This window comes from Anas platyrhynchos, chromosome 13, assembly GCF_047663525.1.
Source record: "Anas platyrhynchos isolate ZD024472 breed Pekin duck chromosome 13, IASCAAS_PekinDuck_T2T, whole genome shotgun sequence".
Lineage (NCBI taxonomy): Eukaryota > Metazoa > Chordata > Aves > Anseriformes > Anatidae > Anas > Anas platyrhynchos.
The window spans coordinates 14,018,944-14,036,979 of record NC_092599.1 but is presented as its reverse complement, the minus strand read 5'-3'; the positions used below and the strand labels follow the sequence as shown (position 1 = coordinate 14,036,979).

Below are 18,036 nucleotides of genomic sequence, written 5' to 3'. Positions count from 1 at the left end.
CTGGTGTTAAAGGCTGCCAGCTCCGGGGGCTCAGCTCCCGACGGAGAGTTAAAGGCTGCAGAAGGGTTATCAGGAAGAAAAGTCTCATCCTGATTTTTTTTTTTTCCCCTTAACCAAACACAAAAGAAAATCCTTTTTTTTTTTTTTTTGTATATATTAAACACTAACAAACAATATTTCTTCATTAACCTAACACATTTCTCTAAAGAATTTCTCTTCCCACAATGTCATCAGGTATGCTTTTTACCCTGCACTATCGGTTATTTACTCAGCACTTTGAGGAAACCAACAGCATCCAACCTCTACGCACACAACTGGCAGTACACAGCTAGCAGAAGCCTAAATCCAAGCGTTCCCTATTGCAAGCAGCAGGCTGCTCTGCCAGCTGAAAGAAGCAGGTAGGAATTAGCATGAATGATCCCACCTTCAAATAGGCATCTTCATTGTCTACATATTGCAATGGTGAGAGGAAAGAGAAGAGCTAAGAGTCCTTATTCCCCTTTTAAAAAGTTGTATATAGGGCTGTACATGTCTGCAGCTTACAACTCTAAAAGACTTCAGCCACACAACACAAGCTTATTTTAAAACAATCTAAGGAGGCACAGAAGAATACAGAATTTGCAAAGAATACAAAATTTACATGAACATTATTTCAGAAACACAGGCACGCACCAGCACAGTCTTCAGACACACACATCTCTCACTTGTCCAGCGTCCCACCAACACTCCCTGCTTCCACGCAGGCCGGGTGGACATACCCAGCTAACTGGCAGCCTGCTGTGCTTGAGTCACGGTATTTGTATGAAGCCCACAGGATAATTCCTACCCAAGTTATAACTGATTTTCTATTTTAATAAAAGAAATGATGTCACATCTACCTTTAGCAGGCTTGCAGTGGTCCTTCATTGGTCAGATCTGTGCAGCTGGAAGGAGAATTAGAGGATCACATAAACTAATTCAGCTAAACAACCTGAGGACAGCCAGCAACAGCTATCTAATATACAAGGCAGTTGCAACACTGCGAGCCAATTAAAAGAGATGGTGACCAAACACACAGCTATGCTTCACACTTTTGGTTCACAAGGAACACTCCAGCATTTCAGAACTAGATTTTGGGTGGAACGGGAGAGATTTCTCCCCGCACACCTTATAAGCAACAGTGCTGCTTTCATTTTGACCAAGCACTAGCTGTGGTGCTGATACATGGTGAAAAGCTGCCGCTCGAGGGTAATGACAGCATCCAAGCTTGCACCTGCACTGAGTTTCAGCTATAATGACCAAAACTACCATAGAGCAGATGGGATGCTTGGCCCTCTTGATGACAGCTTATTACATCAGTGCCTCAGCTGGGAACACACTGTTCCCTCCCCTGGGCAATTCCTATATTCCTGAAGTTTCCTGAAGTACGGATCAGGCCCAGCAGGTTTTTCTCTCAGTGGAAGAGATGCCTTTAACAAGCTGCGTAGCTATGTTGTCACCTTCGTAAGGCAAGAACTAACCCGACCTTGCTGTGAAAGGAGCCAAAAAGGTAGCTCTCTTCCTCCTGGGCTGTTTGTGAGTTCCTGGATGATGACAAAGACGATGCCTTCAGAACCATCATCCTGCCTTCGGAACCATGCATCATTTAACTCATGATTCCTCATGAGTTAAGGAACTTCTCACACAGTCTCCCACAGAGAACAGGATGAGTTCCCCCAAAGGGAGCTTAGCAAGCACAGTGAGCAAATGGGGAAGAGAGCTGTAATACCATCATAGCAAAATGACATACATTGATTCATGCCTTCTAAGGTCAGTTTCTCACAACTTTCCAATACGTCACCATCTTAAATGAAGATTTCCCATCTCCTCAAGATTGCCAATGGTTTTCTCCACAACCAAAAGTACCATCCATTTTGTTTTCCTATTCAGCCTAATATCACAGGAGTCAAACCAACAAAAATGAGAAATAGCCCACTAAGTCCTGAAAAAATGTCAAGCATCCCACATTACGGGTTCAGCAGGTTCCCCATACCATCTCCATTTGTCTTTCCGTTTAGCACCTGATTCCAAATCAACTGTAATCAAGAGGACCAGATATTTTGATACACAGGCCTAGCACTTACTCCATTTCTTTTGAGAAGAAAAAAGTTCATTACTGGTACCATTCACTCCATGTCCTATTTCATATCACTGCCTAAAGGGAAAAAAAATTTAGTTCTTTTGAAGTGGACCTGCTACCTCAAAGACAAACGTAGCCTTAAGGATTCAGGACTTAAAATAATCTGGCTTCAACAACACACACCTATTGATGTTATTTTTATGAGTGTTTATTTTATTATTGGACTTCCTGGCTACAGTTCAAGCTATTAATGAGATTCAGGGAAAAAAAAAAAAGTCACCACACTCTACATGAGAGTGAGCTACTACTAGGAGCAAGACATCTCTTCAGTGCTAACTGGGGATTAGATTTAAACAACATCCTAAATCCCATACTGACAAAGCTGTATAAATATGCACACTAGATTCCTTAAGCTGAAATAAAATAATATTCCTTAGCATACATAAGAAAAACAAAAAATCATCTAAACAGAAGACATTGGTATAAAGTACATCAGTGAGAAAACGAGTTCATACCTATTCTAACAGATCTGACACAGGGGAAGATCTTACAGGGCTTAGGCACTCGGGAGCCTCAGCCACACTTCTTGGCTGGAGAGAGGACTAATTCCCACACTAATTTGCATTCATTATATTTCCTTTATCATCTGCTGAAACATCATAATAGATATTCATTGTGCATGCAAAACAATGATGTATCCCTTACAGCGCTGTTTATGTGTGGCTTGATTCCAGCATGGTTATGTGCTTTCAAAAGCATAACAACCTAGCGATCAAGAAGCAAGCACTTGCTATATAAGGGTTTTTATTTCACGAATTGTATCAATAAAGCCTTGAATAGCTTTCTACTGAACGCATGCATTGTGCTGTATGCACATAAAACCTATCAGGCAATCAAGATAACTTGGAGTAGATGTGTTATCAGCAGAAGGTCATGTCACCAACACGGGAACCGCATGAGAGTCCAGGGATATTCACATGCACGTTACTGACGTCAGCAACAACAGCAAAATACACCTTGCTATACCAACACTCTGATCCTCGTTATCTTCATGGGAACCACTCTTGAAAGCATAGCCTTTCAGAGTAGTTTTATTATTTCTGAATGTATAAACATGTTAATTTAGATATTTTTTACATTCCATTACATTCATACCTGGAAAAAAAACATGTTGATTGGCCATCGTGGTTTTCCTGCAAGGAAGGCTAGATCACTAATCCATTACACCTCCCATCCAAGCAGCCACCTCCCACCTTCAACTCAGAGCATGCTGAAATGAGTTCCCTGAAAAATTAGGCTAGACCTTCAAGTGACGCTCCCAGATATGTCTTAAAACCATTTCCATCATCACAACATTAAAGCAATGTTTTAAATCTTCCTGTTATGATGCAAGATAAAGGAAAGAAGGCATCCATTATTCATGCTGAGTGCAACCCAGTTTTAAGAAACCCTTTGTAGCTTACTGTACACCAGCAACTTCAAACTATTTACATGAGGGGGTGGCTGCTCCTAAGAAGAGCAGAAAAAGGACATTAAAACCCGTGGTGTTTGCACAAATTGCCCATTTGCATTCACAGGTCTAGAGGGCAGCTGGAAATATAGAGTTTCCAAGAGGTAAACCTGCCATGGAAAGTCGTTCCTACACATTGTACTGGTAGTTTCCGATGTTGTTACTACAGCAACAGCACGTACAGCATTGCACAATCTCTGGACGGCTGGTGGGTGTACCCTGAAACATTTTCCTCTTCCTTGGTAGGGTGATACAGCAGCAAGGCCACTTCCCCCAGCTGTATCAGTTACCTGGAATCTGTGATGCAACCCAGGACAGCCAAAGCTAGAGAAGCTTGAAATATTTGAACAAGAAAACACAAACACATGCTTGCATTCACTAGCATGTTTGTCTTTGTGCCTCTTGAGGCTACATGAGAACAAGTCTACAAAGTGGTCTGAAAATGTACCTGTTACCTTGAACCTCTCTATTCCTTTGCGGACACACAAACATGAAAGAAAAATCTTCCCAATTCCTAGCATTTGGGTTTGCTGTTATGAGTAAGAGTATAGTTAAAAGGAGCACGAGGGAAGGATCAGCAACTTTAAATAAAAGAGAGAACCCTTCTCTATACTGAAAGGTTTATGAATTATGCTCACTTACAGCTAGTTTCGTATTAGGTATTTTAGCATTTATGATGTATACATATCCTTTGTATACATATCTTTCATTCAGCTAGGACACAATGAACGCCACTTGTTTACAACAGCTAAAGCTGTGCTGCTAAATGTAAAACACAGCAGGGCAAGGGCAGATGACTTCTAAGAAAGAAACTTAATGCTATCTTTAAAACCAAACGCTATTGACTGACTTCAGCAGTAGAATTTCTCAGGACAGCCATTTAAAATAAAAACAGCTGAAAAGACTAACTAAATGCATTGGGAAAGAAAAGTTATATGGTGAGCTGGAAAAGGAGAAATACATTGACAATAAAGAACATGCAGAATTTGTATTGGATTTAAGCACATGACGTACGCCAAAGGAATAAAAACAACCAAAAAGGCTTCAGGATGAAGCTACCCATCAGATGGCAGCGTTTTAAAAGACAAGAAAGAAAGGGAACTCGTGAAGCATGGGAAGGGGATTTGAGTTTGAAATATCGAGTTACTACTGATGGAGAAATCAAAGAGAAAAACACCAGCAGAAAGACAGATGCAGGTCTGGATGAAGCAAACCGTCAGAGGTATAGAGTGCATCTGTGAGTCATCAGCACATAATAGAAGTTGAAGCCATGTGAACGCCTGAAATAGGGCACGGGTAGACAAGAGCAAAGCAAGGTCATGTTGTGGGAGGAGGAGGAGGAGGAGGAGGAAGCATGGGCTGGGGGGTGGAAAGAGTATCATAAAAGCAAAAGCAACGAGATGTTAGAAGAAGCAGTGATTATGCAGAGAGGTCAGGGAGAACGAGGAAAAAAACATGGCTCTTTGAACATTCTGGTTCCATCCATAAGGTGTGAATTGGCAGAGACCAGTATGAAAGCATCTAAAGTGGACTCAGAGCAGACATTGAGTTGGAGGTTGTACAATCTCATGTTGTTAGAAGGACAGGACTTGTCCAAGAGCTAGAACAAACAAAAAAAGAGGTGAGTACAGTTCCAACAGAGTATAGCATTCAGCATATATTGCTGTTTGGGTAAGCGGGTCACTAATGGAAAAGCCCATGGTGGTGGAAGCAAAAAAGTTAACGGGGCAGCAGCTGGGCCTGAAGTCCTGCACCCACCCCTACAGTTACTCCCGGTTTCATGTGCATGCTGTAGGCAGCAGAGATTGGAAGGCGGGTTTTTGAAAATGAGGAATAAATCCCCCTGGAAAGGCAGCATGGAAAACTGACACTGACACAAGGAGCAAAAAAAAGAAACCTCGCAGCATACATGACGCCAGCTGCCTCTGGAAATGTTCTTGAGCTCTGCGGAAAGGGAGCGTATTCATCCAAATGAAAATACAAGAGAGCTAGAGCAAAGCTTCTCAGCAGTTTATAATAAAAGCTAAATTCACCTCAATTTAGCAAGCTGCAATGCTGTCATATAGCCTAAAACCTAGCACTGGAGGCGACAAATCACCAGACAGACATACCACGATCCTAATCACAAGCAAATCTGTGTCTTCATAGCCTCCAGGGCAGATTTCTCATTTTCTGTGTGTTTTGCAAGTACAGCTAGATGGCTTATCAGCTTCCTGAGACTAACAGGATCAATACGTAGATGAGGAAGCTTAATAGGGATAATAAAATTACAACAGCCAAAATAATCTAATTTGTGAAGTGCAGGCAGGCTAAACAACAGAAATATTACAAATAAAAACTGCTGCAAAGGGGAAACATTTGCCAAACAACAGTTGCCATCAAAATATTAGCAAAGAAACCATTTTTGTTTGTGTTTAAAAACAAAATCCCACAATTCTCTTTATATTTCTAAAAAGAGCTTTGTTTCAGCACCAGCCTCTGTAGAGAAAATAAATCATAATGAATGACTGCAGAGTGAAGAAGGCCATACTCCAGCATACGGGAGAGACTGGCACCACAGTATGTAAATACACATCAAAATAATTAAATTTTAATATAAGTTGAAAGCAAATAGCACGCGCAGCAGCAGCGGTAGCAACCTGACAAGCAAGTGACAGATGCTTCAGGTTAGGAGCACCCACATTATTTTGTTGAATAGCATTAGCCACAGCCTGAAAAGTAGTTCCTGAAAGAGACAAAAAAGACAAAATAACACTCGAGGAACTGGGGGGGGGGGGGGGGGGGGGGCAAAGTTCCCTGCGAGGTAAAGCAGAGGGGTTTGCTAGAGGAAAAGGAAACCAGGAGGTTTGGGTGCCCAAACACAATCCTGAATATTAATGTTGTTAGAAGACTTTCATCTCCCAGCACAAACAGCCTCCCTCCAGTATGTGAGTGGGGATAGGCTTCATATAATTCACTTCATGTTAGTATTCAGCTATTTAAAGGGGATATGATGGTGGAGCAAAACCAAAACAGATCAAATGCAAACGCATGTACCCTCCACCTCCCATGAAACACCAGCTGTTCAGGCTCGCTTGCTCAAGCCCTGTGCCTTCAGGAATCACACAGCTGGGTCATTAACCGATTTGAACCTTTTTGGACACAGGAGAGAGGTCTCAAAAACATTAAAATCTCCTACATTTTAGTGAAAACTGGCTACCAAAAGAGAAGAGCTGCCCTGCCTGCACTTCAGCCTTCCCCATCAGACATGAGACTGGCACTGGATGAGCCCAGGTCCTCAGACCTGACCCAAACCTGGGGAAGAACAAACAGTTACAGCCACAAGACCTATATCCATGGGAGATACCTCTTCCAGAACTGCTTGAATTTTAAGTTTCCATACCCTAACCCCCTAGTGGAGCATTTCTCAGAGAAAAAATAAAATGAAAGAGAGGGAGAGAAGAAAAAGAAAAAACACAGCTAGATCAATCTCCTACAAAAAATAAGGAATGACTTTGACTAACAGGAGAGCTGCTTTCCTCCACCACGAGGGCTGCCTTGGTGCTTGTTCCACTCCTCCTTCATCCCTACCAGCCTGCCTCTTGCAAGCCACCTAAGTTTTTTTTAATTGCAAGAGGTAATGAACCCCTGAAATCCCCCCATTGTTTTGGGGAAACCAGTTTCACACTGATAATAGAAAAACTACAAAGCTCTTCTGTCTTTCTCCCTCCTCAGCGCAGAAGGTAGATGTTGCAGAGCTCCAAGCTGAAGAATATCCATCGGGTTCCCATGAATGACAAATGTTGCTTGTTATTAACTGACAACATCGATCAGGTCTCCAGGGATATATGATCAAAAGAGAAAACGTAAGAGGAAGAAAAAGGCAGCCTTAAATCCAAATATTGTTGTGGCAGCAGTAATTGTCAAAAACAATCTCAGATGCATTAAAACAACTCAAATTTTTAATTAATGTCAAAAGAGGTGTGCATAGCCATATGGAAGCTTTTAACTAAATAAATCACTACAAATATTTTGTCCCTTGCATCATTTGACATAGACTACCCATGGCAAACTGGGTACATCACCCAGCAGTGAGGATTTCTTGCTGTTTACGGAAACTTTCCTGCTTATGCACCTAAACACATGCGGGATCAAACCAAGCCTTGGCAGTTTCAGTACAGACAAATCCAGCTCACAAAACTTACTGCAGATGGAGCAACCACCCAAGTGGGAACCCATTTCAAAAGGTGCCCCACCACAGCCCATCTGAGCGGGGCAGGAACGGCGCATCCAAGTGACGTGCCACTGTCACCACGCGGCTTCACGCCAACCCCGCAGCAAGCTGAGAGCCCCCGAGCCCTGGCAGCCCAGCGATCGCCGTGCTGGGGCACAACACACAACACAGCCAGCCCCGAGCCCATGGAGAAGAAAGAGGCTTGACACTACGCAGAGAGAGGAGAAAATGCACATCGGAAAAAAGAATAAGGTTGGGAAGAAGTTTGGTGGTCCACTATCTAGTGACAAGGGGAATTAAGGGCTTCATGGCCTGTAAACAAGATAGTAACGTCCTGAATCATCTGAAAACTAATGCCATGCAGTCATTTCAGATATCTAAGTGACCAGTCGTGCTGAAATTATACCCACACGCACAGATTTAAAGCTGCAACCAGCACATTTTATCCACAAGTACACTCATGACAAATACATCCAATTTTATTAATAAAACATTACAAAACAGCCCTCTTACCCATCACGTGGAGAAAAGTCAGTGCAATTAGGAGACTCGTGTGCATTCAGGCCCTACCACAGAAGTTGCTCACTGAAAGATTTCAGGCTCATCACAGCGCACAGATTCAGCTCCTCAAATATTACGGATGCCAGCGTCCCGAAGAGCCCCCCCTTCACCAGCCTCTCAAATGAGAGTGAGGTTTTTGGGCACAGCAGAACCTCAAGGGCACTTCAAACCACACGGGTAACACAACATACTCCATGCAAAACCAGAAACATTGCTTCTCATCGCGACAACACGAGCTCACAGACCCACCAGGTCGGAGTGAATTTACCCAAACCACGCTGCCACACTCAGCAACTCCAAGGTTAGCACTTCACCTGGCAGCACATTAAATACGTCTGGGGATCAGTATTCATAATTAGCGTGTGATTACAATATTTAGGGCCAGGGTTTGGCAGGCACCCAAGAACAAGCCTGGTTATTAGCCAGCCCGAGCCAACGCGGTCTCTTGGGGTGAGCCAGGCCAGCACTACACCAGAAACTTCCTCTCCGTGCAACCAAATCACACCAAAATAACCCCCCGGCCTCTGCAAATACCAGTGCGTGTGGCTCCTTTCCATGTCCCCACTTTGTGCGCCTAATAAAAATTGAGTAAAACCAGGAATCCACTTAGCTTACTTAATTTCAGCTGCTAGAGAGCCCGATGAGACGGATGAGCGACTTCAGACTTCTTTATTCCCTTTTACCCTCTTGTAGGATTTAATCGCTGGACCTCTTACGCTCTCAGAGAACACAAATCAAGCACTGCTTGTGACAGAAGGTTAGCAGACAATTATTTGACCCAAAATGGGACAAAAAAAAGGCTTCTGGGAAAAACCAGAGCAGACGCAAGGAACACAGCACTTCCCATATCTGTGGCTGCTGCTTCCTCCACTGCACGTTGAGAGTTTTTGTCATTTCTGCAACATTTGCCTTGTGAACTTTTCCATGGACCTGCCCCACGCAGGGCATGGAAACAACAAGCCTACCCAATATTCTGTACGCAAAGCCATAACCAAAAATAACACATGGAGCAAGAAGGTGAGAGTACCCCACCAAGTCTTTCCCTTCAGAAAAAAAAAAAAAAAAAAAAAAGCAGAAACCCTTCTGATCACGCTTTCCAGTGTTTAAAGTCCAATGTAGAGAAAAACAGCTGGGACAGAGCGCTGTACACAGCTCGAGCCCTACAGAAACCCCACAGCCTCAGCGAGCACCCTGGGCTGTAGCCACGGCGCTCCGCCGGCAGCGAGACACCAGGCACAGGCTGCACTGACCAAATCCGTGATTCAGAAGAGCAGAAGGAACATTGATGCAATCCAGTTGAGAAACACACTGCTGTAACCAAGCTGATTTTCTTTTTTTAATTAGATGGATGACTAAAAAACCACCATAAAACTGCTAAAAGCACTTCGCTTAATCCAACAACACCCTGCTGCTGGGCTATGTTTGTAAAACTCCGTGCTTTTTCCTAACAAAATGTCCTGTTTCGCTCAGTCCAAGCAGACCCTCCCTCCAAGTGACCTCGCCAAAGCTCTCAAACCCAAACCCTCCCCAAAAAGCTCCCCGCGCGGTGCCCTCATCCTGCATAGCGATCCCTCCACGAACACCCTCATTAGATGACGGCTCCAAATGACCGGGACCTGATGCAAATGGATGCTGTTGCTTTTAATTGCAGCCATAATTATGGGAGTGCCTCGCAGCTGAGTAAGGCCACATGAAGCAAACTTACTGCCAGCCTCGCGGGGAGCCCCGCGCTCGCTCCCCCCCCCCCCGGCTCCCCCCGAGTGACCCCACTCGGGATCGCTCCCGTTTGGCTCCTGCTGCTGCCGCCCCGTTGCTGGCGGACACCTGGGGAGGTTTCACCGGGAACGAGCGGGGCTTTCAGCCCCAGCCGGTGCTGCCCCGGCTCCCCCTCCTGCCCCAGGCTGCGGCAGAGCCCGGGGGGGGGAGCGGGGCAGCCCGGATCCCCCCTAAATAACCAGTGGGGACCCCAGAAAGGGCCGGATCCCACCTCCCCCCCGCTGACCCGGGGTCGTAGCGATCTCCTCTCCCCCCCCCCCCCAAAAAAAAAAAAAATAATAATAAAAAAACCCTCGTGGGTCCCCAACGCCCCCGGGTCCTACCTCTGCGCTGCCGGCCCTGCGGGCAGTGGCGGCCCCACATCGGCGCCGCTGCCTCCGCTCCTGCGGAGCTGCCCCCGGCTGGGCGCGGAGCGGGGGCGGGACCGGGCCGGGGCCGAACGGGAGCGGCCCCGGGCAGCGCCCCCCCCCCCCCCCCCTTCCCCTCCGCCGCCCGCCCCCGCCGCGGAGGAAAGGGGCAGGTGCGGGAGCGGGGAGGGCGCAGAGCCCCCAAGGGACCCGGGGTCGGGGGGCTCCGAGCCCGGCAAGGAGCTCGAGGGGCAGCAGCCCGGCGGGGGGGGGGGGGGGAGTAGGAGGGTTTCACCGTAAGATCGAAAGGGTTGACGCAGGGAAGGGAGTTTGTTGGTATTTTTGCTTAAACTCCACGTGATGTGTTAGTTATCCCCGGGGTAGGATGGGTTTTAGTAACTCCTTCGTCCTCCTGCCTGGCTGCCTCCAAAAGTGCTGCCTGGGCTGGTTCCAGGCCAACGCAGGTACCCAAAACGCTGCAACCGTCCTGGCTCTGCCTGGGAATCACCAGAGGTGTAAAGCTTCAGTTACCAAAATGCAGCTTCTTGGACGTTAATCACTCACAGAGGTGAAGTCATGTGAAAGAAAGGTTGTTTTTTTCATAAACACCGAGTGTTTATGTGCTTATCTCCAGATGATGATGCCCCCTGCAATGAGGAAGCTCGGTGCCCGAGGTCAGCACCGTGCTGCTGGCGGTGCCACTTCCCCGTCGCGTGTGTGAGTGACTCACACCCAGCTCCTGCTGATCCCCTGGTCCTGGGCTCTACCTAAAAAATCATCAACCTACTCAGAAACCCCTCTGGAAACCAGATTGTTAGGGACCGTGGGGGAGTGGGGTGAAAGAAGTTGCCCTGGAATCAAAGGGGCAACCTTCTGTTCTTTGGGGGAACCCTCAACGTAAGATCCAGCTCCTTGTGCATCCCCTGGAGCACCGAATGGCTTCTAGGGGTGCCTCCGTGTGAGTGGTGGGCTCTGTGGGAGGCAAGCAGAGCTTCCTGCCGTGCCCACCTCCTGGGCAACATGTCGTCCTCCCTATCTCCCCTGTGATTCTGTCTGGACTACTGATACTTCATTTGCTTCACTGGCACGGACAAAATAGTGCAAAACACGATTTGGGGCTTGGTGTGCGACTCCTTCCAGCTTGGGGCTGCTGGCTGAAGCTGTCTGGGAGTTGCTCCATGAGAAACATCCTCAAATTGCACCCCCCTCTCCCCCCCCCCCCGGGACAGGGGCAAAGCCCTGTCTTGTCTGGTCTCTCCCCAAAACATCTTATAGTTGTGGTTTCTGGGTTTAGCAAAGTCTTTTCCCAGCATTGCCATTAAAAAAAAAAATGTTTAAAAAGAAGTGTAAAAATATATATATGTTATTTTGGTAGGTGGTATGAAGCCACATGAGGAGCAGAGAGCCAGGCCGCTGCAGCAGCCACCCTGCATATTCATCCCTCTGTCCTTGGCCTTAAAAAATGAAGGAAAAAACAGCAAAACCACACGTCTGCAAGGAATCCTCATTGCTTAACGTAGATAAAAGGGTTCAAAGTTCCCCCCTCTCCCCCCAGCCAGCGGGAAGCAGCTCAGTAACCACACCAGGAACTTCAACTGCTCCTCTGGCAGAAGAAACGCTCCCGAGCACCAACAGCAAGGAAAGCCTGTAATCCAGCCTGGGCTGCAGCACAGCCCGGCACTGATCAAAGGGCTCCCGCATTTTCTTTCGGTGGTTTTTTTGTCCTCTGTTTGGCCAATTCTCTGCTCCAGCTCCACGGGCTGGGAAGGGCAACGCGAGCGCTCAGCGCCGCCGCTCTCCTCCCAGCGCCCGCTCCGGGCTTGCCCTCTCTTGTCCGGGCGGTGTGTGCAGCCAGCGAGGCTGGATGCGAGCTGTGCTCATGCGCTCTTAAAAGGAAAATACGGATCGACTGGGATGGAATTTAGCTAAAGGAGCTGTTGGAAAGCTGGGGTTTCGCTCAGCACCCGCGCAGCCAGCGCGCCGCGCAGGGGGACGGCTTTCTGCCTGAGCTAGGAGGGCCCGAGGGAGGTGGAGTTGGTTGGGCTGGCGTGGTGAGGAAGAGATCCAAGGAACAAAAAAAATCAAGATAAGCACTCACACGACTCACACCTGGGATTTTTGTCTGAGCTTGTTCTTGGATTAAACCGAGCAAGCAGGGTCATCCTTTGGGCTTACTTGGTCCTGTGCCCTTCTCTGACGTTTTCGCGAGTTAACTTTCTTCTGCTTTAGTGGAAGCCAGTAGCCTTTCTCTCTGGATCTCTGGATGACAGTAATTTAATGATGGTTAAACCCAGGGAGGTTTTATAACTATTTTAGCTGGCTTGTAGTCAAGTTCCTTGGTTACAATGGAAGGTTTAAGCTGTTGGTCCTTTGTTTTTGTTAAAGCTCTTGGGAATTGGGCAAATGCAGGACTGTATTGTAGCTGGCTGAGCCAGGCAATGCAACTATTATTTTTTTTTCCTTACAAAGACATTTTGCAGTCTTCACCCAGACAAACTGCAAGCTTTTAGAAGTGTAAAAGGCAGAAATATCCATCGTCGAGCCAGCAACGAAAGGTTAGCACACTGCAATTATTCATGTAACCACATTGTACCTCCTTTTTCCTTTCTCTTAACTCCTTCATCTGTCCAGACAGTAAGATCTTGCAAAAATGACGTGGGCCCTTGTCCCGAGGCGCAGGAACACGTCAGGGTACCCCAAGGAGACTGCAGAAGTCTGGGAAGCTGAATCTTATCAAGTGGGAATTCTCCCCTCGCCCAGACCCCAGGCGCTCGCCTGGCCTTTCTCGGGCTCCGTGGCAGGGGCCGCCTCGTTACGTGCATTGCTGGCGTGTTTGCCTGGCTATTTTTGTGCTGCTCACTTACTGTACGTGCAGCTGCAGCCGAGTGCTGAGTCTCTGTCAGGGACAGCTGAGATTTTCCATAACCTTTGACTAAGAAATAGCCGTGTCTTTAATCGTGGCCCCTCTGCACAACAGGTAGCACTTGGGAAGATTACATAAATATTACTGCATTAGACACATTTTCAGCACATTGCCAAACCATGGGAGAAATTAATAGTCTGATGTATTCTCTGTTTCGATTAGGGAATACTCACTGATTAACCTCCTTGTTATTTTAAACCTTTATATGGATTTATCTAGCAAGAACCCAGACTGAGGCACCCTTAGGAGGAGATCCCCCTCCTCTGTCATGCTGGCAGGTATTTCCATATCAGCCTGCATGTGAAGAAATAGTTTCTTCTTGTTCAGAAAGCACAGCTGGGGGTTGTTTTGTGAGCCCCAGAAAAGGGGCACTCCCGTTATGCCTTCTGGCCATGGCAAAAGAGGAAAAGGTTGAACGTCTCTTCTGCCCAACATCCTCAAGGGTAGCTGCTGGCGGATGTTGGTGGTGCTTCTCCCTGGGCTCACCTGGCTTTGTACACCGATGGGGAGGGTGCAGCTTTTCAGATGAATTCATTCCATCTGGGTGCCATTTCTGTAAGCGATCAAGGCAAACCGAGCAAGTCTTAGCACACAAAATAAAAAGCGATACGAGTATTTTTCAATATGATTAAACCCAGCATGTTTTTTTGGCTGAAAATCTGCTCCACCCAGCTCATTTTGTTAGGGTGGCAGAGATGCGGGGAGAGCAGAGTCCCTTCCTTCAGCGAGGTTGCTCTGCTCCAGGCCAGCGAGTGCTGCCAAGAGGCAGCTGTGCCCCAGGAGCCGTTCGCACAGCCCGGGGGAGCGGGCTGGTTTCAGGTGACCGTCTGCAAAGGTCACCACCTCCACTGTTTGGTGAAAGAAAAATAAGTTTTAACACAGCCCACTCCTTGTCCCAGCTGCCTCGGTGATGAGGAAGTGAACGCAGCGCTGAGCGTGGTGCAGATGCCTTGCACCCCGCATGTATCGGGCATTCGTGGTCACGCACCCGCTGGAGCCCTGCAGCAGCCACATAAAAATGTTCTGGCTGCCGTCCGTCTGCCACCAGAGCTGCACCTGCTGTGCTGGGTACTGCTGTCTGTGCTGTGCTTTGCAGGTTTGTTGTTGGGGTGAGAAAAGCTGGGCCTAGAGCTATTCAGCTCCCTGCTATCTCGGCTGGGATCTGCGTCGTGCAGGTATCTGGTGATGCATATTAAAGCAAGTAAGATAGCAAAGCACATGCTCTTTGCACCGAGGGTCAGATACAGCCTGAAGGTTTTCTCCCCTGCCCCAATTTCAGTTTGCTTTGTTTTGGCCAAAGCAAGCCCCAAACTGCCCAACAGGGCAGGGGGTTGCAGCTGTTTCATCCTAATTGGGAATTACGGCTAGCAATCTGTCAAATCAGGCTTCTCCTCCCAAGAAAACTCAGAGCCAAATGCTTGGCGGTTTGTGCAAACTGCTTTGCTGTCAGATTTGATATAATGTTCAGTGTTTAGGTTTGCTCACAGTGTAGCATTGGAGCATCGGAGCAGCGTCTTGGAGCGCTGTGTGCCTGTGCATTTAATGTGCCATGGGAGGAAAACTCGTCCGCAGGGCGTTCTGTAAAGCACAAGCCAGTCGGTTCACAAGTCTGACGCTCCTTGGGCTGTTGATAACCCTCCTGTTGGCTTGCCAGCACTAGCACAGGACAGTGATGAGCCTGTTTTTAAAACCCCAGGGTGGAAAATAACCAGGAGAGGAGTTACTGCCAAGTCCGAGCAGCAGAGATGCTGCAAATAGCGCAAGTGTTGTGCCTCGCAGTAAGCGAGCTTCCCAGCGCGGAGGCATTTTTGTTTACATAACCTGAAGCAGGCTCTGCTGTTTGGGCTGGATGTCTAAACAGTTGCTGAGAGCCAGCAAGCCATGCCTCAGGGTTGGCAATGTATTATTATTATTTTTTTCCAAGTAACTTCTGAACTTGCAGTCCGCTGAGCTGGAAGGAGCGCTGGTGCCCCTGGAGCGAGGTCTGTCCCGCACAGGCCGGCTGTGGAGTCTGCGCCCCAGAAAGAGACCAGGGGTCTGGATCTTTCCTAGAAACAGCAGAGCGAGGCAAAAGAACAGAAGTGGGAGGTTTTCAAACGCCAGATCCAAATAGGCTGCAATCCTCTGTCCTGTTGGACAGTTTGGGGCTAGCTTTGGCCAAAACAAAGCAAGCTGAAACTGGAGCAGGAGAGAAAACCTTCAGCCTCTCCTGACATCGCCACCGATTTCCTGGCGTATTGTATTCGCATTGTATTTCCAACTTGTGGAGGGCTTTCTTCTTTCTCTTTTACGCGATCTCCATGCTTTATTCAATCTGTACTTTGCCTTTCAGCTGAACTACTTCATGCCCTAGTCATACCAAAGTATTTAGGGGCTTCTGACCATTAGCATCTTTGTTCTAGGTCCTACAACATTCTTCCTCATTTCAGAGCAATCCACAACTCAGTTTTCACTGTTTGGGATAGTTAAACCATCCTAAGCACTGAAGATAGATTCTCTTCTGGAGACAGCACGTGGCTTAATTTACCTAGACCAAAAATACTCAACAAAATACTTTTTGAAATGAAAAAACAGGCTCTGTAAGGATGGATTTAAGCGACCGTCTGTGTTTCTTGGAGCAACGCTGCTCTGAGCATTGCAGATTTGCTCACTCACCATGAAAACCGCTGTCTGTGCACGGTGTCCCTACCGTGTCCCTGTCCTCCTTGGAGCCAGGAGCTGGTGATGGGACACCCAGTGTTGGGTGTCTCTGGCTATCCCGTAAGCTGGCCTCCAAGGTTGGAGGCACAGCTACCGTAAGGATGACTAAAACAAATCCTTTTCAGCACACTGAAAACTACTACTTGAAGGTGACAAGCCTTGCTGGAGCCCAGGCTTACATTATTTCAACACCAAGAAAATGAGCTCGTCCACCTTGCCAGCCTGGCTTTTGCTCCAGGCGAGCCACGAGCCGGCACCTGGAGGCAGGGTTCTCGCGGTGCTCACACAGCTCCTGGCAGTGTTCAGACATTTCTGCAGCTCGAGAGGCAGCGTCTCATTCCTGGTGCCCTTTTCAGTGCTTTGTTCAGGTAATGGGCTGAGTTAGCCTAAACTTCCATGCCCACGAGACTCTCCAAAGCAGCCCCTAACACCAGAAGCCAAACACCTGAAGCACGTGGGATGACAAGAAGCTCCAAGTACGGAGCCGTGACACCTTCCAGGCATAACGAGGACTTGGACATCACAGTTGTTTTCCTTCTGTGAATAGAAAGGTGAACTTTGATACAAATACCAGATTCTCAGTAGCTCGGGAGGGACGCAGAGCATTCATTGAGTTGAATCACGTTCTGCATACAAAAAATACTAAGATAATATTGTTTCCAATATTTACACACAGCGTTTGTCAAGGTCTTGCTGTGAGAATTAGATTAGACAATTCTTTCCAGGCCAAAATCCAATTATGACTAAGTTTTTAGAGGGAAAGAGCTTGGCAATCAGGTGGTACATGCTTCTGAAGCCTGTGGCTGGGGAACCAAAGGGTCCAATCGCATCTCCATCATTACCTCGTCAAAAAATAAGGAGGTGTGAGCAGGATGGATACCTACAATGTCTCTGCAGGAATCAATCAAGTTGTTATTGGGGTACACACAAGGACAAGAGTATGGGCAGCCAGCCCCAAATTATTTCAGGTCGAGGCTGATGTCGCCAACTGCTTTGTAAAAGACGCTCATGCTCTGGAGAGAGCATCTTGTAAAGGGATGTCTGGAAACGTTTCTGTGTCAGCAGTGTTTGGTTGCCAAAATGATGCCTGATATCCACAGGCGACCTTTTATCACTGCAAAGACTTGTAAAGAAAAATTTCTGAACTATTTAAAAATCTTCCAAAGTATTTCAGTGGGTTTTGAACTCATCAGATGAAAAACATAAAAATGCAACCCTGTGAGAGTGGCTTGTAAGGACAAAGAAGGGGCATCAGAGACCCACAGCTGCTTAGAGCAGGAGGTAATAGGAAAAGGACTCCCTGAGTTGTAGATGTCGCTTCTGTAGCGCATCACCACGGCACAGCCATGAGCTGGTGCCTGACCTGGCCTCAGGAGTAAATATCAAGTCCCTAAATATCAAGTCCCTGCCTAGCAGTTCTCCTTCCTTCTTTATGTCTACTTATCCCCTTCTTTATGTCTACTTTCTTCTTTATGTCTACTTATCTTTATGTCTACTTAACCCTTGTCACCCTGCATTGCTCTGTAATTCTATGCCTCTTCAGAACTGGAGTCTCGAATTAATTCTCTTCTTAACATTCAGCTACAGGTTTATTGACTCCTCAACTCTGCAGTCGTAACACCCGGCGTGCCCTTGTGCGTCGTGTCCTCTCCTGCAAGGACAATTCCCCACGTGGGGAGGTGCCTGGGGAGAGCAGCAGGGCAGTGGCACCCAGGGCTCTGTATGGGCTGGAGCAAATCAGAGGGGATGGGTGCAGCGTGCCAAGATGCTGTGGGGCATTGTGGGGTGCTGCCAGACCCCACACCCCACTGCCAGGCCCTTTGCAGTGTCACGGGTGGCCCTGGCTATCCCCTTACCAACCCTGCCACCACCAGCAGCCGGAGCCACAGCGGAAGGACGCAGCAACAC

At 47.4% G+C, this 18,036-nt stretch overlaps 1 protein-coding gene across 6 annotated transcripts in view; it reads right to left on the bottom strand.

Annotated features, from left to right (window-relative positions):
* Positions 1-10,640, bottom strand: part of LOC101795985 (6-phosphofructo-2-kinase/fructose-2,6-bisphosphatase 4) — a 48,677-nt gene extending 38,037 nt beyond the window's left edge. Inside the window, exons 1-2 of one of the 6 annotated variants that reach the window (XM_072044520.1) lie at positions 10,482-10,552; positions 879-923 (exon numbers count right to left, since the gene is read on the bottom strand). In XM_072044520.1, coding sequence (XP_071900621.1) covers positions 879-906 — 28 coding nt within the window. In that variant the 5' untranslated portion in view covers positions 907-923; positions 10,482-10,552. Of the gene's footprint in view, positions 1-672; positions 713-878; positions 924-8,334; positions 8,354-10,481 lie in introns of those variants that run through there. The other 5 variants (XM_072044519.1, XM_072044522.1, XM_072044524.1 and 2 more) reach the window with 5 other exon arrangements.
* Positions 10,641-18,036: the final 7,396 nt, after the last annotated feature.